Here is a 25,553-nt window from a genome sequence, read left to right as displayed (position 1 = left end):
AATAATACAGTAGATCTTGAATGTTGCGCTTGAACATGTACTGCAGAAGCAATGCAATACTAGTGTGTTTGTATGTGTTTTTATATGTCAATTAAATTAAGCATTATATAATATTAAATTATACAGATTCATGCATGTATTATAGGGTGTGTCCTCGTGAATTTTGTGTGTTTTACTGGATGTTAGAGGTCATTTTTCTCCTAAGACTGAGGCTGCATTGCTCTGCGATAGGTATGGCACAAAATACTGTGGACAGCGCTGTGGTGGTGGTGTTGTTGTTGTTGTTGTTGTTGTTATCCATTGTGTCGGTGTAACTGTGTCGTGCTGTGTCACATCTCGTCTCACATCCAGGTTCACGCCAACGTGTCTTTTCAGTCTCCAGCTTGTCCCTTGCTTCCCTCAACCTGGGAGACAGCGACAGTGTTCACTCTGAGAAGAGATCGCCAAGGTGAGACGTTTTTACAAGCCTATACTGCAGCTGCTGGTGTAACATGTGAAATGCAATACAAAGGGAGGTTATAATTGGGTGTTTTTCACCAGATGTCATACTTTTGGATACATAACTCTGATTCATTCAGGAAGGGGAACACCTATGTGCAAGTCCTAAAACCAAGAAAACACAGATTTGGAACCCTGCTGGTATTGTTAATTCACAATGTCAACCTTATTCACTTGCATTAAGAATTACAGTTACATACCATGCATAATATATAGCTTGAATGCACACTGAATTATACAGGGCAGAAATATGGTACTGCAATTCTCTCTTTAGGTTGAATTCTCAAGCTTGTTTTACTTCACATTACACAAATGTAACAGCAGGTTAAAAATATCTAATGTGACATTACTGGGTGAAGTGTAGCCACACATTCATTTTTAATGGACATTTAATGTTAGAACAATGTCAAAACATTTGATTTGAAACCTAAAAAAATATCTAAACTAAAATCTTAAGACTTTGGAGTAAAACCTTCAACATAATTCTTTAACTTTTCTCCGTGTGCAGCGACGGTGATATATTCTGACCTACCTTGTTTTTTTCAAAGCCAAGCTCTCCAGACTAACTCCAGCTCTCAGGTCTAACATGTTTCCTGTACTCTTCTACCTTTCCTTCTTTAATACTTTCTTTCCTGCTCTTTCACACACGCCAGAAGTGCTAGTTTAGCATCTGGTGGTCTCTTCTACTATCTGAGATCTCCTAAACTGACAAGGAGAAGGTTAGTTTCTGCTTGGCGGTTAAACCTTAAGGCTCTTCAGCACTTGTCTAATGCTACGCTTCTAGCAGCTACACCCCCCAACCCTAACCCCCCCCCCCCCCCACACACACACACACACACACACACACACACACACACACACACACACACACACACAACAATCACCTGTCTCCTGAAACCACCTCACCTGCTGTGCCTTCCTCACCAATTTACTCCTCTTCTGGCCTTTTCACACCTGCTTAAACTTCAGAATAGTTACTAAGTAGTAAGTGTTTACTTTTGATGAGAGTCATTACGTCTCGGATCAGTTCTGCCGAACACACCCTGCATTAAACGTTCATCTTATCAAGTCATTTAACCTTAACCTTAATGTTCTTGAAACATGTGACAATGTATTCAAACCACATTAGACACATTATATCCTGTTGGACGATCAGGCCTTTTTGAGCAATTATAGCTAATGACTTGTTAATGTGGACAGTTTACATTCACAAAAAGAAGGCACTACAAGCCCTTTTGAGCTACATTTGGCTTTAGTTGCTCTTACTGTACATTTGCTGTGCTCATTGATTTTCACATAATGACATAGATAGAATAGTGTGTTTTATAAATGCATTATGATGCCAGTAGAATACGTTGTATTCACTCTGTATGTTTAGAAATCACCTGTTCACATGAGTCCAGAAAAAGAGCAAGGTAATGCCAAGTGCTGCACTATAATTGATTGACCTTATTTTTTTTATTTTTTTTACCTTGAATGCGCCAGACTGCTTCACATTCCTGCACTCACTGCCTGTGCTTGCAAGCTTTGCTACTAGTTACTGTAAGGATGTACAACAGACACCCAAACAGAGTCAAACTGTGCACTTGAATAGTACGCACAGTTTCCTCTACAGTCAAAGATAAATCTATACGTACATGATGTAGACAGCGTGGGAAAATGACTCTAGCCTAATGCTGCTGTTCTGTAGGATTTATCTTTTGAGATGCCACTGTATTTTAACGTATCTAGTTGCCTTGTATATTAGTACAGTAGTTTCCTGCACTGCCTGCAGAATACTTTGCTGAGTATTCAGGAGCAGCACTCATTCAGAAGGATTACTCTAATGCTCTGCGTGTAAATCTCTCCCTGTGTGTGTTCTAGGCCAGATTCTGCAGATGGCTTCCTGTCCCCGAGTCGCTCTAGCAGCAGAAATGGAGAAAAGGACTGGGAAAATGGATCCACAACCTCCTCTGTTACATCTAACGCAGAGTACACTGGTAGGACAACTTCGCACACTCCTTCTATAGCATTAGTTGTCAATGCATTTGTTAAAACTAGCCGACTACGGTTTCAGTTTAGCCCGAATAGCTTGTAGAATAAACATGATGTTATGACATGAAGGTAAATGGTAACATGAGCTAATGATATGGAATAACCTCATAAACATAGTTATCAGTTTCTGGATCTGGTGTCATTCTTTGGAATCCAGTGCGGCTAATATTAATACTGAAAGACAGTGTTTTAAAAATATTTTTAAAGGCACAATGAGTCGAGTAGTAGGGAGTACGGTGCTCGCCAGCAGGTGAAAGCCAAGCCCAGATTCACTCTCGTTTTGGAACGAGCTTTGTCTGCTTGGCATTTCGCCTCGCTATATTTGCGTTTTTCGTAGCTTGATCTCGGAAGAGTGTTTAGAATATTGCAGCTCGTCGCTACTTTTTTTTATAGAGGGCAGACTCTCTTCAGATACAAACACCGCCACACACTTCTAGTGAGTCATACGATATGATTGAGAGGGATTCATTTTGAGTCTATACATAGTTTTTGTTTAGGTAAATCCTACTCATTGTGCTTTTTTAATATTGTAATTTGCTTTTGTCCGAAGTTAAGTCTTGCGCTTGTCTCACTGCCTTCTTGTTAGGGTTTCCCTACCTCAGTAGATGTAAAATATATATCTAACATATCAACAAAATTAAATGTAATATATAAATGCTGCATTCATAGCTCAAATTCCTTTCTCGGCCCACCCAATAACACATGGTTATGTGCAAACTTCATACATGATTTATCGAGAGACAGAGTAAAAATAGGGAGGGACGTCTTTTCTTTGACATAGCCGGAGTAGTTGCCATGACAACAGTCCCATCCTCATGTTCTGTCCTCTGTTCTCATTCAGGACCAAAGCTGTACAAGGAGCCCAGTGCCAAATCTAACAAGCACATCATCCAGAACGCTATGGCCCACTGCTGCCTCGCAGGCAGGGTTAACGAGGGGCCAAAGAACAAGATCCTTGAGGTAACGGCATGGAGCTTTTAATATATTGTTCTATACACTTGCCGGGGTCGGGGTGTCCTGGTGGCTGTAATGATGATGCACGCCTCATTCTCTTTCTTCCTATTTTTCTTGTCTGTTTTTACTGGTGTGAAATAAAGGCGCATACGTCTCGAAAAAAGTATTAACTGTAAATTCTGTACAAATGAAGGGAAGGCTGCAATACATATTAATGTAGTTATGTAGGAAATGTAATTTACCGTTGCTGAACATTGATCAGCAAAGGAGAACGGTTATTTACATTAAAAGAAAAACTAAGCAGAGACGTGAATATGATTGGACTTCGTTGTACTGATGGAATTTGTGATGTTATGTATGTACATTTTACTGTATTTATTAAGACAACACGTAAAAATTGAGTTGTTTCATAAAAACCAGGGAACAGGTGAAATTCAGTTAAATAAAGTAAACTATTTGAGAGTTTAGCTTTGAGGGGTTTCATTTGAAAACCCTTCCATAACAGTGATTACATACAATACATTATTAGGTCATGTTCCACCAAAGAAAATGTATGCATAAAGGTTTGCTTTGTTGCCAAAATAGGGCGAGTCAAAGAATAGAAAATAGTATTTTAATTGCAGAAAGGAAGGGCAGAGAAATGATTTGGCATTTAAACCAATCTAAATCAAAGGGCAGACACTTTTAAATAGCTACACTTGTGCTTGTGAGAGTACAATGAATGAGTGAAATATTACCAAAACCTTTGCTTTCCTTTAGCGCACATGACCTTCTTACTCTATCTAACAAGCGTTTCTCCCCCGGACGTTAACAGGAAATGGAGAAATCGGAGGCCAACAACTTCTTGGTTTTGTTCCGAGATGGCGGCTGCCAGTTTCGCTCTCTCTACACTTACTGCCCGGAGATGGAGGAGATCAACAAGCTGACAGGCATCGGCCCCAAGAGCATCACGCGCAAGATGATCGACGGCCTCTACAAGTACAACTCGGACAAGAAGCAGTTCAGTCAGATACCAGCCAAGACCATGTCGGCCAGCGTGGACGCGGTGACGATCCACAGTCATCTCTGGCAAACCAAGAAGCCAGCCACACCTAAAAAAGTAGTGCCTGCCCAGTCCTAATGGAACTTGATACCCCAAACATCACCATTCCACCCCCCCTCAAATGGAACATACCCATTTCAATTTGCACTTCACTGTACATATCCATGAAGATTCAAGCACCTGCAATGCCAGTTAAATGAATGCATACTCGTCTTATCAATGTTTGTTTTGTCTCTCATTGCATTCCTGTCCTTGTTTTTATTACTTACTCTGGACTGGACATGATAGGACTCAAAGATTATGAACAACTGGAATGTATGCCGCTGTTGAAGAATGATGTAAATGCTTTATCACTTCCGTGTTTTTTCGAGATTTTACATGTTTGAGTCAAATTATGAAGGCATGTGTGAGTGTTGTTTTTGTTTCCTATTTGCCAAATGTCAAAAAAAGAGACATTACGAATGCCAGGACATTTTACTAAAGCACTGAATGTTTTTAATTCGTGTACAGATTGATTTATGTTCGCATTATCCTGTTGGCTGTGTGGCCTTATGCGCGTTTCGTTTTAGCGTGTGAGTGCAATGAGGTGATTGCAAAACAGCGTATGCAGGGGCTTTTTTTTTGTATTTGGAAGAACACATTTTTCTCCATCTCTGTGGGTTAAACAGTTTGTATATTAAGGTACGTCAAAACTACAAAAGGGCCAAAAAACGATTTGCATACAGCTAGTGATAGTCACACGGTAGATGTGTGTTCAGCTCAACAAAGCCAAGCGGTTTCAGCTTTTTCAGAACCCTTTTTGAGAAAGTGATTTTAAAGAATGCAGGACGTTACTGTAGATCACTGGTTCTCAACCTGTGGGTCGGGACACCTGCAGACGATTTGAGCTGTAACGTGTGATGTTTGGAAGAAAATCTATTTCTAATATACAAATATGCTGTCATGTTTGTAATTGATGTGTTGAATTTCATTTTTCTCATGTTATACAGAAGTAGTTGCAACCTCAAGACTTATTCCAAGAAGTAAAACTGACGGACAGTGAAAATAAAAAATCTTGCCCAAGTTAACCATCTGGTTTGTTTTCACTTGGGGTTTACAAGGAGGCATTGCTTCAGCCAAAAAGATTGAGAACCAGTGTTGTAGATCGATTTGCAAACAAATAAAACAGTTCTGTATTTTATTTTTATTCAAAGAATTCTGCCTAATGCATCACATAGGATCTTTGCAGTATATTAATATATTGTACGATTATACTCGCACCCACTGGTATCAGGAATATGATTCACTTTCAAGACTATGACACCTAAGAAGTATTTCTCTTTATACCAATATCAGGATTTAAAAATGACATTTTTGTACTTTCTTGACATTATTACAATGTCTAGATTCACACCAGGCTAACTCATCTTAACAAAGTCTACACTTTTTGGTAAGGCATCCAACAAACACCAAATGTAGTCATCATAGTGCATATACAAAGTTTAGATTGCTCATTGGTTAAAAAGTTATTTAATAATAATAATAATAATAATAATAATAAGCCAGTCATACATCACAGCAAGTATTGCCTGATTCATTCAAATGGCCACACTGTTACTGTAGTTGTGTCATTTTTAACACGTCTGTTGCTCTTACATAACACAGATGTGTGTTGACCCAATCTAAGCATATGTGAAGTGTAAGTTAGCAGCATAACTGTATGTTGTATGTTGCCTATAGATACAACTAAAGAGGCCATAAATACAGTCATTTTGTTGGATTCCTATTATTTGGACAATTAATTTCACAACGGCAGAATAGGTCAGATCCTTGTTGCTGCATACGGGTAGAGACTCGCCACAGAGTTTCATAGGTGTCAGTTTCATGTTCCTTTTGCCACCGAATGTCAAATCAATCTGACATTTGCAGGTACGATCTCCAACGTTTAAAATTAATCTGCTGACACAGTGCTTTGTTTTCAACTGGAGGGATATTTATGACTAAAAGAGAGCATGTACATGTCTTTGAAAATGTAATGTAGTACGACGGAGTGATTCTCTGTTGTTTATTGGAAGGATTTGTCCACAGAAGCTCTGTCCACCTGCTTATGGCTGGTCAAGGTAAATGGTTATTTAAAATGTAATGATATTGTACAGTGTGTTCATTTGACTTCATACCTATTCACTAGGATGACTGTTTTGTTCGACAGATGCTGTGCTGTCTTTTGACATATTGCTGAACATGTAGTTTAATTTTAACTTTTTTGGCATTCAATAAAACTAAGCATGGCCTCAGCATTTATGTGGTGTTAATTGTAAAACAAAAAGTCCATTTTAAAGGAGGAGGAAAGGATCTGTCAATCAACACAGGCAAATTGAAAGAAGGGAAATGGAGGGTAGGGATTATTTGTATGCTTTAATTTTGTATTGATTTATATAAAGTATTAAGGAGCTGTAAAAAGAGAAGGATGCAACATTTATGGAAATATTTATCTTATTTGTTATTTAGGTTGTTTTTTTGGTAGTTCTCTGTATACATCCATGGGTCAGACCGGTGAAATACACTCTGTATTCTTCTCATGTTGACACCAGGGAGAAGAAAGAAGTCATAGTATAGTCTATCATACAAAAGGTCATAGTATAGTATACCATAAAAAAATCATAATATTGTATTTTATAAAAAAAAAAGTCATAATATAGTATGTCATGATAAATGTCATGACAAAGTCACAGTATAGTATGCCATAAAAAAATCTGAATTTAGTATATCAGTATGTCGTAAAAACTCACAATATAGTTTCTTGGGGTCTGTGCAAATACATGTAAAGCATGCCGTGTGTATAAAAAAGTATTGTTTGGAACTTTGAGGAAACATGCAAAACAAAAGTGGGTCCAACAACAAAGTGTTGCACCAGTGCCCTTAACAGTTGGTTAATTAGGAAACTTTGTGATCCACATTTTGAAAAATGTCATGACACAGAATTAAAGTCAATTGACAAGACAATTTATGAGTAGCCCACAAAAACATGAAAATAAATAAATAAAGAATGGCAGTTTGTGAAATCTTAGGAAGGAAATGCATTCAGCATTATAATTGCATTTGGGAAAAACAGCCTATTTCTTTACTTTTTACACTTTTGGTTGATTTATATGGCATTCGTTGCGATTAATCCAGACTAAAATCTTGATTGACCAGAATTTAGTTTACCTTGGGATACGTTTATGCTATAAATAGAATATAGTTTAATAGCATTTTCCAAATCCACTAGGCTAACTGATGTAGGCTATGCTAGTTGTTTTTTTAAAAACGAGAAAACAGAATACACAGGTCATTATTTTGTCTGTGTTGATGTTGTTGTATTAGTTGCGATTTTACTAATACTAATACTAGTCCTACGACCTTATTTCTCTCCATCAGATAAAAGTTTGTATTGTGTAACGTTGTGTTGTAGGTTGTAGGTTGTAGTGTGTCCGCAGGGCGTCATCACTACAGTTGATTGGTGGTTTGCGGCTGCGTCCGCATGGCAACCGCGAGCTGTGTACAAGAAAGAGGGCAGAAGGGACCTTTCTGGAGACGCTGACTGGGATTTCAACAACCAAAACACCCAATTCCTGCCCTCTTCTTCGTATAACCGTTTCATATTGGCGACTGCAGACGGACTGGAGCGGCTTTAATGCGGCGTGTTGTTGACGCAGACTGACAGGTGAGGAGTTTGCACGGATTCACGGCGGCGTGTTAGCCTGTACCCTCCGGTGTAGCCATGCGTGATATATCCTGCACATTACAGGGGACATGAATGACATTGTTAGCGTCTGTTTTTTTTCCTGCATGCCGGACCTTCTGGCTGTGTTCGTGAGTGTGCGCTATGCGCTGCCATGCTCAAGTAAACAAGGTGTGTCTGAGAGCAGAGAAAGTGCTGAGGTTGTCAGCTTTGGGCCGCAGACCTACTGTCACATCCAGAGAGCTGGATGTTGTTTCTGTGTGCCGGGAGGAACAGGGAGGAACAGGGCGGTGTCACCAGCCACCCTGCCCCCTGCACAGACACCCGGAGGCATCACTGCTCTCTCAGCCTTTTTATCACACAGGGTGGAGTGGATCATGCATAATGAAGATCCCTTTATGTCTTCGTCTAGCTGAGTATGTGATGTTACTGTGATTAACCATTTACAGCCCAACCCCAAAGAAGTGCATCCAATATATTTCTTAACGGGATCATAGGAATAATATCCTTAAATTGTAAACGTTTAATGTAGAATAGACACTGCGAGTCCATATAAGAACATTATGGATGCTACAGCACAATAAGAGATCACTTAAACTAAGTTCCTGCAGGAATATGACACAAATGCCACAATTTGGATACGCTGAGCCACTGGAATTGATCAAATACCAGAGAAGAGCACAATAAAGTAGCTCCTGTAAAAGTGTTAACAATAAATTACATTTAAAACATCAGGTCAGTGTTGTTACTGAGCAGTTGGACACACTAGAAGTCCCTGTAAGAATGTATTGTAATTGGTCCTTTGTGTGTAAACCAGCGTGGAATGCAAGTGTGCATGAGCATTTGTCAGTGTTTACATCATTAACATTGATTTCAAACTGCTGAACTGTCTGGGCTTCCTCTCCTCTCATTTCACACACTTCTCTACCCTCACAGTGACAGATAATGCAGTATATTAAGCACTGCATATCCGAAAATAATCTATTGTTTGTCAACAAATAACTAACCTACCATGTTCTTATCAAGTACAATAACAAGCTTATGTTGTTCCCTTTTACACAAGTTGACGGCAGAACAACTAAAAACTAACTTTAACTTTGGGCCAGGCAACAACTGATTGCATGTTAATAATTATGTGGTATTCCTGCAATAACTATGAGTCACACAGAAACTAAATACTGACAAAATATTTAGTTTATAAGGTGTAAAATCAATTCATTTAACTCTTTTATGAACCATAAGCATTGTTTCTTTTCTGATGGCACTTTGTAAACAACATGTTCATCTCCTCTTCTTCTCTGTCTGTATTGCAGCCAGCTGTAAGCTGCCACCACAGATCTGTAACCATGACGGCGGAGGAGACGATCAGCATCAAGGAGGCAGAGGTGATCAAGGTGATGCTGGACTTCCTGAACTCCAGGAAGCTGCACATCAGCATGCTGGCCTTAGAGAAGGAGAGCGGCGTCATTAATGGACTCTACTCTGACGACATGCTCTTCCTCAGGTATGACTGTTCTGCAGACGTGTGTGTCAGTTAGGAGAAGACCACAGAAGGGAAGCTTAGATAGTTTAAAGACATTTGTAGCAGGCAGTGCTGTTGGTAAGGATCTGGGCTTGTACATGTCCTTAGGTCCATGTTTCCACCTTTTGTTTTCTTATGTTACAATATTAGCTGACCTGATGCCACTGTTATCTTATTGCAGAATTGTTGGGCTTGACTGCACTGGGATGGGAACAGGGTTTTTAAAGGTTTCTGAAATTGTTCATTTGCTTCTTTCAACAGGCAGCTCATTCTAGACGGCCAGTGGGAGGAGGTGATGCAGTTCATTCAACCTCTAGAGGGAATGGAAACGTTTGACAAGAAAAGGTGAGAGAAATAATTATTCCAACCGGACGTCTAAACATGCATGTTTTGATGACTGAAACTCAGCTTTTTGAGTTAAAGTTGTCAGATTCCTGAAGCTGGAACATGTCTTAATGTGAGTAGAGTTGTGTTGCTTGTTTGTCTCTTAGTACAATATACATGATGTGTCCCTTCACTAGTGACTGAGTTGGATTTACCAGTAAAGTAGGCGACTAGTAACTTAGCAACTAAATTAGGTCAATTCCCAGCACTGTAGTGGCATGATCATGTCATATGACTGACATCACAGCCACCAAACACTCTACACAAACAAATAACATTTTAAAACACAGATGTCCCATCTTTTTTCAATAACATGTTTATCAAAAATAACCCAGGAGATGTCAAATGAAGGTTAATCAATTCATGTCATATAAAGTTTATATTTGTAACACTGAGATTTGTGTTTCCAGGTTCCGCTACATCATTCTGAAGCAGAAGTTTCTGGAAGCTCTGTGTGTAAATAACGCCATGTCTGCTGCTGAAGACCCTCAGAATGTATGTAAATATGTCATTAGGAAATGTGTAAGAGTGTTGGCTAACTACGGTCTCCCTGCTACAATGGAGAAGTCAGTAGAAAAAGCCTGTGATTGAATTGAGATGACAAATCTTTCTGTGAATGTGAAGCTTCTTCTAAAGCCTACACACACACACACACACACACACACACACACACACACACACACACACACACACACACACACACACACACACACACCAGCGTGATTCTACAAAAAACAGACCTCAGATTCAGAAAAAGCAGCCACACACTCACATGTCCTCTCTGAATTTTCTGCCACCAACAGCTGGAGCTCACCATGCAAGCGGCAGTCAAGTGCCTCCACAATTTGGAGGAGTTCTGTCCGACCAAGGATGACTACAGCAAGCTGTGTCTCCTCCTCACCCTGCCACGCCTCACCCACCACGCAGAGTTTAAAGACTGGAACCCGAGCACGGCACGTGTGCATTGTTTCGAAGAAGCCTGTGCAATGGTAGCTGAGTTCATCCCTGCGGACAGGAAGCTGAGCGAGGCGGGCTTCAGGGCTAGCGGGAATCGCCTCTTCCAGCTGCTCATCAAAGGGATTCTTTACGAGTGCTGTGTCGAGTTCTGTCAGGTAAAATGATATCCTGAACATTTGAAAGGGTTACATGAATGGCTGTTAAAAGTTTCAAACTTAATGCTGCCTCTCCAAACCTATTAAATCGTCTTTGAAGTTTTGAAACATGATCGGTCCGATTGCTTGTTTATAAAAAAGTGTTTCAGCCGTGGTTGATGGTTAAAACCCCTTTTTTGTTTCTATTTCCTAGAGTAAAGCAACTGGTGAGGCGATCACAGAGGGGGAGGTGTTGCTCGGTGTGGATTTGCTCTGCGGGAATGGCTGTGATGAACTGGACTTGTCACTGCTCTCCTGGCTGCAGAACGTCTCTCCAGGTGCCTTCTCCTGCGCCTTCCAGCAAAAGACCCTCAACATCCACGTGGACCGCCTGATAAAGCCCCACAAGGCCGGCCACGCCGACCTCCTCACTCCATTAATCAACCGCCTGTCCCCGTGCCCTACTTCACCCTTCGGCCAGAGGCCTCATTCAGCAGACACCTACATGTCCAGATCCCTCAACCCTGCTTTGGACGGCCTGTCCCACGGTCTGGCAGCACAAGACAAGAGAGGCATGGAGGCGAACAGGAAGTCTGCCCTCAGTCGGAGCTTAGTGGAGAACAATGTGCATCAGCAGGACGATTCACCTGAAAAGTAAGAGTCAAAGCTTGAGCACACCTGGGACTAATTATTTTCGGTGTTAGTTATACGTGTTTGAAGTACCAGACGGGTGGAGTTTAACACTACAAATGTCTGCAGCACTGCACGGTACACAGTCATGCCATACCTTTGCTTTACAAAACTAGTATATGCCCATATCACTGCAAATGTTCCTCTAGAATTCTAAAAGTGTCAATCATTTATCTTTCTCTAGCTTAGTTTCTAAAAACATATATATTGATTAGCAGATTTTTACTTCTGTTTAAAATACTTGAACCAGGATTTTTAAGCCTGTGTTTATTCAATATTTCTAATATACACAGTATATGTAGCTTGCTTTAATCAAATCCGATCAAAAGAGATCCTGAACATGTTCTAATGATGCGTCCCGGGTTCGAATCCGAACTGCAGCCCTTTGCTGGTTTTACTATCTAATTAAAGGAAAAAGCAACAAAAGAAAACAGATACTGACAGATAGATTGATCTACAACTATTGTCACCTCATAGCTGTACTAACTTAGTGTGAGGAGTGAGGGGGGAGAAGGGGGATGTCCGGTGCCTTGCTCTAGGGCACCACGGCAGGGCAGGAGGTGAACTGAGACCTCTCCAAGTAGCAGTCACACTCCATTTTTTTTAGGTCTGGTCGGTGACTTGAAGCAGCAACCCTACGGCTCACAGTCCAAGCCCCTACTGACTGAGCCACTGCCGGACTTCTTATAATAAGTCTTTTTCTTACTTTCAAGGAGCTTTCTTACCAAGCTTTCTCCCTTAGCATGTGCATGAGCAACGTCAGGTATTAAACCCAGTGGTAGATCTTGTTCTATGACACAATCTGTAGCTCCATTAATCCCATTAGCCCTGCTTTCACAGAGACACGCTGCCTTCGTCCGTCATCTACTCCTGCAGTGCTGCACGAAGCACATTACTCCGCAGCCGAGTGTTGATGGAAGCAATATAATCTAAAGCCTTCACCTATTGACTCATTATTGAAATCATAGTGCTACTGAGCCCTACACTAAATGTAAGCTTGTAAATGTAAAGATACTTTTCCTTATGGAACCCTAGATATTTTACTGCTTAGGGGTCTCCATTACCACAGCCTTTAGGAAATAAGACGTGCTTAAAGTCCATTGAATGACTAGAGGTGAGCTGACAGGTTCAATTTACTACTTTACAAATAAAATGGTACACCACTAAGTAATAGCTGGAGACAGAGATCTCTCTCGTATGAAGGATCTTCTTACAGTTGTTCTGACCTTTGGATGTTGTTAGGTTATCTGGCTCCGCCTGCTGGATAACTTTAATGTGCACATCTGGTACAAAAGTGAGATCTCTGATCAAGTTTGAGAGTTTGTCATCCTTAACAGGAGTTTGTCTTATAGTATGGTATGCAACTTTAAACATGATGATAATCATTTTAAATGCGCAAAACAACAAAGCGATTCTTTAAGTTAAAACAAATTGTTCATGTCTCGTTTTATTGAAGTGCTCTGTCGTCGGCATTTTACTTTGTTACTGTTGTAGCATTCATTCCATAACTTTCCTTTTGCTACATACAGTCTCAAGTTTAATATACAAGAACTGTTTTTCCAGCTTGCATTGTATTGTTATACTTCCTACTTCACCTCAAATTAATTTAAATCAATACAAAGATGCTTGATTGATGCTTGAAAGATGTGAATTGATTCATTCACTTCCTGACTGTAGGAAGCAACAACAGGGGCTGGACGAAGCCAACACCACACGCACACCTCTGACCCCCGGAAAAGACGGGGGGCCACCCTGCAGCACGGAAACAAACGAGGTAATGAGAACTGCAGACTGTAAGCGGTGCCTTGTTGTGTGTGTGGAGACTTGTTGTGTGTGGTGCATACCTTTTTGATCAATGATAAGCACAAGATTTCAGTGTCTCTCAACTTTTAGTTGCTCTGGCTGAATTAGTTTCCTGACGCGTGTGAAGACTGTAAAAAGAAATCGCTTTTATGTCCGTCTGGTCACTTGAGTCAAAGTCAAAATTAGATGTTGAGTCTGTCTTCCCTCCACAGTCATTACTCCAGATTTAAGAGATTTAGAATAGATTCCCCCTGAACCTCCTGAAACACCTCATCTCCACTGCCTCATAAATCCTTCCTCAATTCTCCCCCACACCTGTCCAAGGGGCAGCAGCACCCGGTCCCAGTGAAGAGGGTGCAGGTCATGAACACAGGAGGCAGATAATCTGGTTTGATGTGCGGTCACACCCGAGATGGCCTGCTGCTTCCATCATCGCTCATCTTTATGCATCCCAGGTCCCATCCAGTAGCTTGAGATTGGATTGTGTGTGTGTGTGTGTGTGTGTGTGTGTGTGTGTGTGTGTGTGTGTGTGTGTGTGTGTGTGTGTGTGTGTGTGTGTGTGTGTGTGTGTGTGTGTGTGTGTGTGAAAAGTGGTGAGAGAGGTGAAGGGAAATTCTGTACACTGCAGACCTGCTGGATATGATGAGGTCCTTGAAAACTTTTTATGGAACGGATGATGGAGGACGAGGCCTTGGGAGTTGAAGAGTTGTCAGTCGTGGCTCTTGGGAGAGAGTTTGTCTATTATAATCTGGTGTGCGTGTGCGTGTGTGCTGACAATGAGCACTGCCGAGCATGGAAGCAGAGAACACTGAAAGGCATGATAAATATTCTGTCATTCAGGTTACAGGGCCCGCTCAGGTAAAACAAGTTGCTTCAGAGTTTTTCGACATCTTCCGCAAAAAACAAGCCTGACAGTGTGAGTTTATTTCCGACTCGCTGTGTGCATGTGCGTTTGTCCAGCGTCCTGACTCCGAAGAGCACATCCAGGAGTATTACAGGCAGCGTCTCCGCGTGCAGCAGCATCTGGAGCAGAAGCAGCAGCAGAGACAGCTTTACCAGCAGATGCTGCTTGAGGGAGGGGTGAAACCGCAGGATGTGGCCCGGAACAACCTCACTGAGACCTTCCTCAGTAGGTGAGCAAGTCACAGTAACGGAGTCAACATCCGTGATTTAATGAATGTAAAACAACCCCAGTGCTACCTTGTTGAGACAAGGAGGTCTTGTTTTTGTCCAGATCCATTCAGAAGTTGGAGGAGATGAACGTGGGCATCGACCACAGAGCAGACGAGGTGATGACACAGTGGAACGGACTGACAGAAAGCAGCAGCACTTCCAGTCCCAGAAGCACCAACACTCACCACACACCAGACACCGGGCCGCCAACGGACAAGCCAGGCGGAGGGGTCAGCAGCACCCCGTTAATGCCCGGGAGCCACGGCTTGCCTTCCCTCGACGAATCTCCAGTTCCCACCAGTGAGAGGTAAGAACCCGCCGACTGCGTGGTCACCACAACATCAGCTCCCAAGAACTAGCGTCATATTTGGCTTAAATTTTGATAGGATATCACGTACATTCTTTCAGTCAAAATCATGTGGGAGTAAATTATACTAGTATAGAATTAATTGTGTGTGTGTGTGTGTGTGTGTGTGTGCTGTGTGCTGTGTGTGTGTGTGTGTGTGCGCATTTTTATTATCAGTGCTGAGAGGATCAGAAGGTCGGTCCAAGATGATTCTGGCTGCTCTGCGACACGTAACTCACAAGAGGTACAGTAAACTGCTCATGTATTTACTTTTAGATTATTTTAGTATAAGTCCATTGTTTCAAACTATAAACTACATGCCATCAAATATCTGCACATTTCTTTGAGCTGTTTCCTAAAGTGTTTTTAAAGAATCTATTCTACATTTAGATCATAGTTCAAAAGATTATTTTTCTGATCCTGTACAGCCGGGGAAGTCCAAAGCACAGTTTGTTAAAGTGAACCAGCTGGAGGACACACAGGCGGTGCGTGCAGTGGCCTTCCACCCCTCCGGAGCGCTCTATGCTGTCGGCTCCAACTCAAAAACCCTGAGAGTCTGTGGCTACCCGGAAACTCTGACCACCAGGTAGGAGCCATTTACTGGTACCGACAAATCCAAACTATGAGCTATTCTTACGTGATTTATTGTTTATGTGATTCTTAGAAAAAGTTTGTTTCCCCAAAAATGTAACCAGACAAAAACTGTTTGAACTTAAACTTAGGTGGCAGCATGGGGATGGATGTAAATGTGCCCACAAGTACACCGGGGGGGTTGTGCAGCATGTGGAAAAGCAAAAATGAGAAACTGCTAAATTCCCATTTTGCGTCCCCTATTTGATTTGCGTGTTGAAGCAGCAGGTTTGAATGACTAATGTTCTGTTGATAAGAACACATGCTTGAAGACTGCACTGGCATTTTTGACAAAAAAAAGACAAATAAACTTTGAGGAACAATTTGGTTGTTCACACACACAAAAAAAGTAAATCCTTAAAATATATTAATTCCAGGTTGCAATTGCTCCCACAAATATTAAATAACATTTTGGAATTCATGCCTAACCTACACATTTCTTAGTCTGTCTGTCTTGTTTTTTCCTGACTCGTTCAGTGGTTCTGGGCCAGTCAAGCAGCCGGCGGTGCGCTTCAGAAGGAACAAACACCACAAAGGCTCAATCTACTGTGTAGCCTGGAGCCACTGTGGACAACTGTTGGCCACTGGCTCCAACGACAAATTTGTCAAAGTCCTGCCTTTCAATGCGGACAGCTGCAATGCAACGGGTAATATTGTTCATGTTTTGGTGTGTATGTGGCGAGTAATGTCCGGAGTACAGATCTTTTTAACGATTGATTATTTATCCATGAGCATCTGGAATACAATTTCAAGAAGAATAACTAAAGTCAGGCAATTCTTCTTTCTCTGGATATTGAGCTAATGGTATTGTTTCCACCCTCTGATTCAGGCCCAGACCTGGAGTTCAGCATGCACGACGGTACCATCAGGGACCTGGCCTTCATGGAGGGCCCCGAGAGTGGAGGATCCATCTTGATCAGCGCCGGGGCCGGAGACTGCAACATCTACACCACAGACTGTCAGAGAGGACAGGGCCTTCATGCCCTCAGTGGACACACTGGTACGTTAGCCGCAGCTCTTCCCCTAAAAGTGTGAAAGAAACTCTTGAAGAAACTCCAGGGTTTTGAAATCAGTTTGCAGACATGGTAGATCATCTACATAATGTATTTTAGGATTATTATATCTAAATTGTTCCCTAATAAACTCTTAGGTACAGTACCACACGATATGATCAGGGCTTGTAACAACAACTCAAAGTAAAGATAGAGCATGAACAGTATTTAAAACATCATCGTTTTGTTGGAACAGGTCACATTCTGACTCTGTACACGTGGGGAGGGTGGATGATCGCCTCTGGCTCCCAGGACAAGACAGTGCGATTCTGGGACCTGCGGGTGCCAAGCTGTGTCCGGGTGGTCGGCACAACTCTGCACGGCTCAGGTGAGTCGCATCACGCCCTGACATTAGGGCGGGTCCTTTATGTGGCTGCAAATGACTTGTGGCACAGTGCTACGGGGGAGTGTGGTACCACAGTTGACCCACAAGAAGGCAGTAATGCTTCGTGAAGGTTTCTGGAACATCCACAGCTTTCTCATTCCAAAATACAGTTATATTGTACATGTTTGTTATAGCATTTGTTTTACAGTATCTTTTTAATAATACATAATTAATGTTTTATTCTATATTTATGTTCTTGCAGTACTTTGCCTGTATTTTTATTTCTTCTTAATATGTTTGTGTTATGTACCAAACACCAAGTTGCTTGTAAGTGAATAACCTTCTTGGCAATAAACTTTATTCTGATTCTGAACACATTTGAAATTAGACACTACAGGTAAAGTTATTGTCCCGTAGATTAAAAAACACAAAGGCGCAGCAGGGTGCTCAATGAGAGAAACAAATCCCTAGTTTTGTTGTTTATTGAGTGTAAATATTGGTGAACACAAATGGTCACAAATCAGTTTTAAGCTGCAGCACACATCTAACTTGTTACCACTCCGTCTCACACAGGAAGTGCAGTAGCTTCTGTGGCAGTGGATCCCAGCGGCCGCCTGCTGGCCACGGGTCAGGAGGACAGCACCTGCATGTTGTATGACATCAGAGGAGGCCGCATAGTTCAGACATTCCGCCCCCACAGCAGTGACATCCGCTCAGTGCGCTTCTCACCAGGAGCCCATCATCTCCTCACCGGCTCTTACGACAACAAAGTCATCATCAGTGACCTTCAAGGTAGCAACGTCTGCATGGGGAGAGAAATAATAATAGTAATAATGTAAAAACAACAAAAAACACACATGCTGTACACAAAGGGTTAAAAAAGATGAATCACTTCTGATCAAAGAATCTGAAAATGTTAAACTTTTTAAACTTTTCTAAACTATTAATTTTTTTTAAAGAATTTTATCTTTTCAAACGACAAATAAAAATGCATGTTCAACTAAAATAGTACCTGTAGTATAAATACATAAGTGTGATTTTTATTTGTATTTTTTTCAAAGTCATGACAAATGCTGTAAATCCCACTTATGTATGAAGAGTCATACAGTATATACCACCATGTTATTGCAGCACAACATTCAATGTCTGGTGTTTGATCCCACCGTTTGCCGCTCACGTGTGACGTTTTTCTTCTTTCCTCTGACCCCAGGTGACCTAACAAAGCCCCTCCCTCAGACGGTGGCAGGGGAGCACTGGGACAAGGTGATCCAGTGTAGGTGGCATCCCCATGACCGGACCTTCATCTCCTCCTCTGCAGATCGATCTGTCGTCCTCTGGGCACCAGGCCCCAGAGCACCAGGCCCCAGAGCACCAGGCCCCTGAGCACCAGGCCCCATGAGCACCAGGCCCCAGAGCACCAGGCCCCTGAGCACCAGGCCCCTGAGCTGGTCACTGGAGAAACACTGGTTAACAGCAGCGGCAGCAGGAAGCACAGGGACACAGTGTCCGCACATCCCAGCATCCCGCTGCAGGGGTGGGGTGGGGGTGGGGGTGGTGCCTGTGTTCGTGTGCATAAATATCGTGAGCATCAAGCTGTGTGTGTGTGTGTGTGTGTGTGTGTGTGTGTGTGTGTGTGTGTGTGTGTGTGTGTGTGTGTGTGTGTGTGTGTGTGTGTGTGTGTGTGTGTGTGTGTGTGTGTGTGTGTGTGTGTGTGTGTGTGTGTGTGTGGAGAAAGTCATGAGTAAGTTCACTGCAAGCACACCTTCAAGTTAGTTTAGTTTTTTTTCTCACAATGCTAAACTACATTTTAGTCAGAACTTGTACAACACATGAAGGCTACTTTTTAAGGGGTGTAGCATTTGGTGAACCACAAAGCAGTTGCTGTCTCTATAGTTTCAGTGAGCTGGACTCTTCATGTGGTGGAAAAACGCCACGTTTAGTTATGCATATCATAACGTGCCTTTGTGTAACATATGTAGATTGTTTTGTTTGTGTAGACTGTATTGATTGAGAGATTTATTTATCTATTTGCAGCTTTATTTAGGTATTTTCTCATATGCCTTTCCATCTGTAAATTATTGTAATTTCACTGTAATGCAGAAATTGATCACCCGTTGGCATTTGTGCGCCCTTGTATGAATTCCCAAAGTGTTTTTCCCTACGTCTGTGACTATTGAACAAGTGAGAGTATTTGGCACTTTACAGCACGTTCAGGTTTGGCATTTCAGTGTGTGTGTGTGTGTGTGTGTGTGTGTGTGTCTCAGACCAAAAAGTTCATTTAAATGTTGTGTTCAAGACAAACTAAATAGATAAATTGCACCATAAGTAAATATCAGGTCTGAAGTTTTAGAAACCTGTTTTTGTGGATTCTGTTGTAAGCACATTTGATGTTAGTTCACAGCGCTTACTAAGCATATTCTGAGTCATTTCAAAGGATGAGCACAGTAAGAGCAAAGCTTAGTGCAGTTGTAAAAAGTGATTGGATGAGGAGAAATAAATGTAGTTGTGGAACTAAATCAGTGATCAGCTCATGTCACATTAAAAATGAGGCGATGAGATGTGCAGTTGTTGCCCACAAAACAATGTTTTAAAAAAAACTAAATACAAAATGATCAAAGAAATGACATGAAATGTTAGCAGGCTAAAGTCAAGAATTGTAACGAGGCACTTTAAAGACATGAATGCTGCCTGACTGCACGATGTGAAAAGACAAATCTAGTCACAACTTATACACAACAAATAAAACTCTGATTTTATCACTTTTACTGAGCACCTATGCAGACACCTGATGGGTGTGAGAGAGAAAAAGGATATTAAGCATCATATTTTACATTATCTGCGACTCACAATGGCATATTCAGTGTCATTTGAAACCTGTGCAGTTTAAAACAATGTGTGTTCACACAAATGTGTAATGGTGGAACTGCTAAGTGGTCAATGGGGTTCAAACTGAAAAAAAAAACAAATAGTGGCCGTCTAATACCACATTTCCTGCTTCCTGCTTTTGAATAAATAAAGGTATTTTTAAGTCACACTTAGGAGCTGTAAATGAACTGATGGAATAAAGATACAATGTATCATTACACAGCTTGTTATTGTATGTGTTGTTTTACCAAATTAAAATGTTTTATTTTTTATTTCCCTGACGTATGCAGGGTGCACAAACACATATGTTCTCCTTTAGGTAATTGCCTATGTTGCTTATGCATAGAAGGACTGCTAATGCTAAAACTAAATCTCATGATGCGTTCATAGTAGGTGTCAGGTATGATCTGCTACTTTGCAGAAAACATGGAGAAAGAAATTGAAGATTGGGGGGAGGGGGGAGAATGAGAAGAAATAATGCAGCACACAAAGCGATAGACAAAGTGCAAGAGGTTAGAGAGACAGAGGTAACTGCAGAGAAGAGCGCAAGCAGGGATTTACCATCACTCAAATGCTGCGCTGGATCATTCCCTCTTTTGTGAGGTGGACAATGAGGGCCAGGGTACAGGGCCAGGGTACAGGCCTTAAAAAGGATACGCACACTGTCACAGCCAGCAACCCTGGAGAGACACCGGCCAACCCAGAGGTATCAGGGGAAAAAACTTGGACTTACAGGAAGTTACTACTTTCTTTGAAGGCTTAAAAGGCAAGTCAACAACTAAGAACTTCCTTTTGGAGAACAAGCGGAACTACAGAGACCGAAGAGATGAAGATTGGAGACATCTGTCTAGGGAAAAGCTAACAAAACTAGGCCTGGGACCCTGGTGTTTGTTCATGTTGTTAAATTGAAACAACAATATTGTTCAGACATATTTGGGATTGAGATGGATGAGATGTAATTTGGATGTGATTTTTGGTATTGGTTGTTTTTTCAAGAGCTGCAGTGAGGATTACGGGAGTTGAGAATCAGTGTATTGATTTGCTGGCTGTGTGACAGAGAGCAACACTGCTGACAGTTCAGTTGCTCAGTATTGGAAGATTAGTTTGTGATGCATAGAGGGGAATTAGTGGTGAACAATGGCTCTGAACTGCCTGATAGGCAAGCTTATTGTCACACAGCAGTTTGGCTGAAGTGTTTTGCTGGCTGTGACCAATTTGCGAGCGGCACTGAAGAATGACTCACTCTCTTGTCTAAATGTGCGGGCACGTATGATTGAAATGTTCATGTCAAATCTCTGCCTTTTACATTTAATGGAAAATGCTTAATGTGAATCATCTGGTAATTCCAAAAAAAAAAACAGAACTTCTTTTTCAACTAGTTTTAAAGAATTGTTTTCTTCTTGTGGATTTGGTTTTGGAGTGTGATCTATCTATTATGTCTGCTCCTAAACTACAGTGTGCACTTAAACACACTTAAACTGGGCTCAGATAGTAAAAGAGAGGTAGCAGGTTTGAAGTAGGTCAGTGGAGCTGTCGTGGACACCTCCCATAACCCATGTTTTGCTGATTTAGACCTGTAGCACATCCAGGAAACGTACAATAACTAAGGTGCCTGATTTGCACAAGGGTGTATGGGAGATAGGGTAGTATGCTGAAATGTGGAACTGACCAGGAAACTTGACCTTTGCTGTCTTGACCTGACATATAATGATGTAGAATGAATATCTAAACGATGCATCCTTTCCCACCCTGAACAGTTGCTGAATGTTTAGGAGGACAGTGCTTCCCCTGGCTTCTCCACGATGCTGTATACTTTAGCGGGAGGGGGCACGCTCTGCGGTTTGGCTGCCCTTGTGCTTCTCATTGTTTCTACGGCAACAGATTTCTGGATGCAGTATCGATACTCCGGTAGCTCAGCTAATCAGGGGCTTTGGAGGTTCTGCATCAACCACAAATGCCATGCCCACACCATAACTGTAGGTGAGTACTTCAAATGTGGCATTCGATCGAGACAAAAAAAATAAGTTTGGGAACTACTGTGTGTTTCTGTGGAAATGACATGTTAATGAATTAGAATCATAACAACACATTCATCTATACAATCTGATTTAAAACAAATCCAGTGTCATGTTGATCAATTACATTAATGATATCAAACGTCTCAAATAGTCCAAAAAGTCCCAACTGCATAGTGGGCTACTGCAGAGGTACTTAGCATTGTGAGAGTGAAATAACCTCACACAGACAAAATCAACAACTGCCACCATGCAAACTAAATTACTACAATCTGTTGATGTGTATGTCGTCGTGACTTTTTTTGTTTCCAGCCTTCTGGGATGCCACACGGGCCTTCATGTTGCTGGCGGTGCTGAGCTGCTTCGCCGGCGTGGTGCTCGGCCTGAGCGCCTTCACTAACGGCACCAAGAACAGGAGGGTCCGCACAGGAGGCATCGCCCTGGTCCTGTCAGGTAACACACACACACACACATAAGTTCATCACAACATAAACCGGATTGTTTCTTCTTCTTCTTCTTCTTCTTCTTCTTCTTCTTCTTCTTCTTCTTCTTCTTCTTCTTCTTCTTCTTCTTCTTCTTCTTCTTCTTCTTCTTCTTCTTCTTCTTCTTCTTCTTCTTCTTCCTCTAGCACAGAGCGGTTAGAAGTTGCAGTGAAATGAACAGTCAGTTCTTAAAAACATGTTGGTTTTAGGTCACTTTAAATATTGACAGGTTATACATTTTTATAACCTGTCCTCTCACTTTCCATTCTCAGGTTTTCTTGCTCTTCTGGCTTTGGCAATTTACACCGGAGTGACTGTCACTTTCTTTGGCAAACGCTTCTTGGACTGGCGCTTTTCCTGGTCCTACATCATCGGCTGGGTGGCCATCTTTTTGGCTTTTGCAGCAGGTATTTACTGGATTTAGTTATTATTGTATTTTGTAAAAATATGTATTGTGAGTTAAGTGAGGGGACTACAATTATTGGCAGTGACCTGGATTAGAATATCCAAAGGTGTACATTCCAATATTGCATATTTCTTTTAGAAGAGATTTAAGATTTTTTTTAATCGGATCTAAAACCTTTTTTTGTTTTACTCTGGTTGTGCCAGATACTATATTGCGCATCTAGGATGTAACACTTTAATGATGTTGTTCAGTGGCAAAGTCACTTTAGATCAGATGGTCACACAGAGGCATGAATTAAGTAGCCCAAATAAGTAGCATATTTTAATATTTTATAGTAATTCAAGTATTTCAATTCACAATGTGCATGATTTCAAAACATCAGTCGTCAGTAACATTATTACATAACTAACAATGATCCACAACTTTGTAAAACAAGTGTGCTTTCTCTCTCTTTGACAACAATTATTGGTCATAGTGAGATGACTTTTTAATGATGGTTATATCATGTTAGAATTAAACTTCAGTTATATTTGGATATTACTTAATTACTTGTGCTGTTTGGTTTCTTTAAGGTGTGTTTCAGCTCTGTGCTTACCAGCGGACCACTGCAGAACCTGCTCCTTCAAATAACCCGGACAGCTGAACAAGACCAACACGCTGATTAGCTGCAGGACTGTTGCAATGGATGTCCCTGCTGCTTTTGAGTACCTAGAATGGAATAAATAGAAAGCATAGACTCCTGTGTGTGTGGTTTCCCTGCAACTCTAATTCACTGGCAATATTTCAATTTTATTTTGACCCCAACATGTCAGGGGAAATTGGAAAATCCGCTAATTTGACACCATACATTGAGAAAACATTAGCAAGCCAAGAAAAACATGCGTTAGGCCAGTGATGATTTAAAAATAAATACAAATGTATTGTCTAGGTCAGGGGTTCCCAAACTTTCTGTGGCCAAGGCACACCAAAGACCAAGCCAAAATCTCAAGGCACAGCTGTATTCATATCAACTGAGGGGCAAAATCCCCTCTATAACACATAATATCACTGTTATCACTCTGTGAATATTTATTTAGCCTAGTCCTTGTAAGAAGCTATTCTCCTTCACACTAGCAGAGAGCCTTTGATGTGTCACACTCTAATATTTCCCACCATGGCTAAAACGGCTTCGCTTTGACAGGTTTCCTTTTTTTTTAATGATTGTTTTATTTAGATTTATGCCAAAGCATATAAGACCTATTGTTTCTATATTGTGAAATAAATGTGTAGGACAAAGTATCGATAAAGTACAGTGTTTCCCTGCGCTGGGCCCCCCCACCCCTGAAATTCAAGACGTTTTTTTTAAATATATATATTCACAACTCACTTTTCACATTAAACAGATGCTCTTTTATTAAATAAACTAAATGCTTATGTCATTTATCTCATGTATGTGCACGTTTCAGTTGCTTTGCGTATTTCCATTCTCTCCTCTGTTCTGCTTTGTGAGGGGCGGAGCTCCGCTTCCGAACCCACACATACACACGCGCGCGCGCGCGCGAGCGTACTCATTTACATCCAGAGAGCGAGCGGAGAAAAGGTAAGGAGAGAACTTAAAAAATCTGCGCCACGCACGGACCTCATCAAGCCCAGGCAGCACCCCGCAGTGCAGTAAACATAGGGGAAACACTGAAGTAAATAAAAAAATATTAAATCTTAACCTTGTGTACAGTTAAACGCAATAGGCCTAACTGTTTCAAAATCCCACGACACACCGGGATTTGCTCCCCACACCATTTGGGAACCCCTGGTCTGGGTATAGACAAAGCAATGGAAAGTGAAGAATATTTCATCATAATCTTTTTTATTTTACTAAATGAATTAACGTTATGAACTACTAGATTTAGCTAAAACACATACGAATGGTGTGTTCCATTCTAATGTAGTGGTTGTCGCTACTGCAGAGTCTGTATATTAGAGATTCTCCACTAGATGGTGGCCTTATGCCACATACAGGAGGCACAACACACCACTGCTGAAAGAGGAGTTCACTTTACTAGGTTATCTGGTTCCACACTCATCTAACAATGAAAAGTCTGGCTGACTTTGCAACAAACACCCAGCCTTAAGCACATTTAACAGGAGCGGTTTGGTCCTTCTGGGAAATCTAAGGTCATTGTTAGAATCCAAGCAAATGTTTAGAATTGTGATGAGAACTCCACTCTAAGAAACTCTTAAATGTATATATTTTATAGAGTGTATATATTTTATTTATATAAAGTACATTTATAATTTAAGTACATATTTTATTTTATATTCATGCATCAGCACGACACTTTTAAATATTTATGACCACTTTTACAGTAAGCCAGGACAACAAAATTTCATTTGAATTGTACATTGTATAATCTCGTAACGACAATAAAGTTTTTTGATTGATTGAGAATTTTAAAAAAAAGCTAAATTAATGGGTATGAATATAATTTTAAGGGCTAAGTCACAGGTAACTGGACAAATTAAATTAAATTCTTTAATATATTTTAAGAAAACTACAGTTGCATT

The 25,553-nt window shown here is 41.1% G+C and overlaps 3 protein-coding genes across 6 annotated transcripts in view; all 3 read left to right on the top strand.

Annotated features, from left to right (window-relative positions):
* The window catches only part of camsap2a (calmodulin regulated spectrin-associated protein family, member 2a), a 46,874-nt gene extending 41,166 nt beyond the window's left edge, over positions 1 to 5,708 (top strand). For 2 of the 4 annotated variants that reach the window (XM_029429077.1, XM_029429075.1), the window contains 4 exons: positions 376 to 448; positions 2,362 to 2,477; positions 3,374 to 3,492; positions 4,301 to 5,708. In XM_029429077.1, the coding sequence (XP_029284937.1) occupies positions 376 to 448; positions 2,362 to 2,477; positions 3,374 to 3,492; positions 4,301 to 4,606 (614 nt within the window). In that variant the 3' untranslated portion in view covers positions 4,607 to 5,708. Of the gene's footprint in view, positions 1 to 351; positions 449 to 2,361; positions 2,478 to 3,373; positions 3,493 to 4,300 lie in introns of all 4 variants that reach the window. The other 2 variants (XM_029429076.1, XM_029429074.1) reach the window with 1 other exon arrangement.
* A 2,263-nt stretch (positions 5,709 to 7,971) lies between these two features.
* On the top strand, positions 7,972 to 20,279 carry LOC115007475 (WD repeat-containing protein 47-like). The gene is made up of 16 exons (XM_029430368.1): positions 7,972 to 8,210; positions 9,542 to 9,732; positions 10,012 to 10,095; positions 10,545 to 10,629; positions 10,938 to 11,246; positions 11,440 to 11,879; positions 13,593 to 13,689; positions 14,679 to 14,851; positions 14,953 to 15,198; positions 15,415 to 15,481; positions 15,666 to 15,823; positions 16,345 to 16,514; positions 16,697 to 16,867; positions 17,116 to 17,247; positions 17,818 to 18,036; positions 18,455 to 20,279. Exons 2-16 carry the CDS (start codon positions 9,575 to 9,577, stop codon positions 18,625 to 18,627), a joined length of 2,682 nt encoding a protein of 893 aa, XP_029286228.1. The 5' UTR covers positions 7,972 to 8,210; positions 9,542 to 9,574; the 3' UTR covers positions 18,628 to 20,279.
* A 1,632-nt stretch (positions 20,280 to 21,911) lies between these two features.
* lim2.2 (lens intrinsic membrane protein 2.2) lies at positions 21,912 to 23,725 on the top strand. The gene is made up of 4 exons (XM_029430156.1): positions 21,912 to 22,089; positions 22,437 to 22,577; positions 22,879 to 23,013; positions 23,585 to 23,725. Exons 1-4 carry the CDS (start codon positions 21,912 to 21,914, stop codon positions 23,653 to 23,655), a joined length of 525 nt encoding a protein of 174 aa, XP_029286016.1. The 3' UTR covers positions 23,656 to 23,725.
* Positions 23,726 to 25,553: the final 1,828 nt, after the last annotated feature.

The sequence above is a fragment of the Cottoperca gobio genome, chromosome 4 (assembly GCF_900634415.1).
Source record: "Cottoperca gobio chromosome 4, fCotGob3.1, whole genome shotgun sequence".
Classification (NCBI taxonomy): domain Eukaryota; kingdom Metazoa; phylum Chordata; class Actinopteri; order Perciformes; family Bovichtidae; genus Cottoperca; species Cottoperca gobio.
This window is presented reverse-complemented; position numbering and strand designations above follow the sequence as displayed.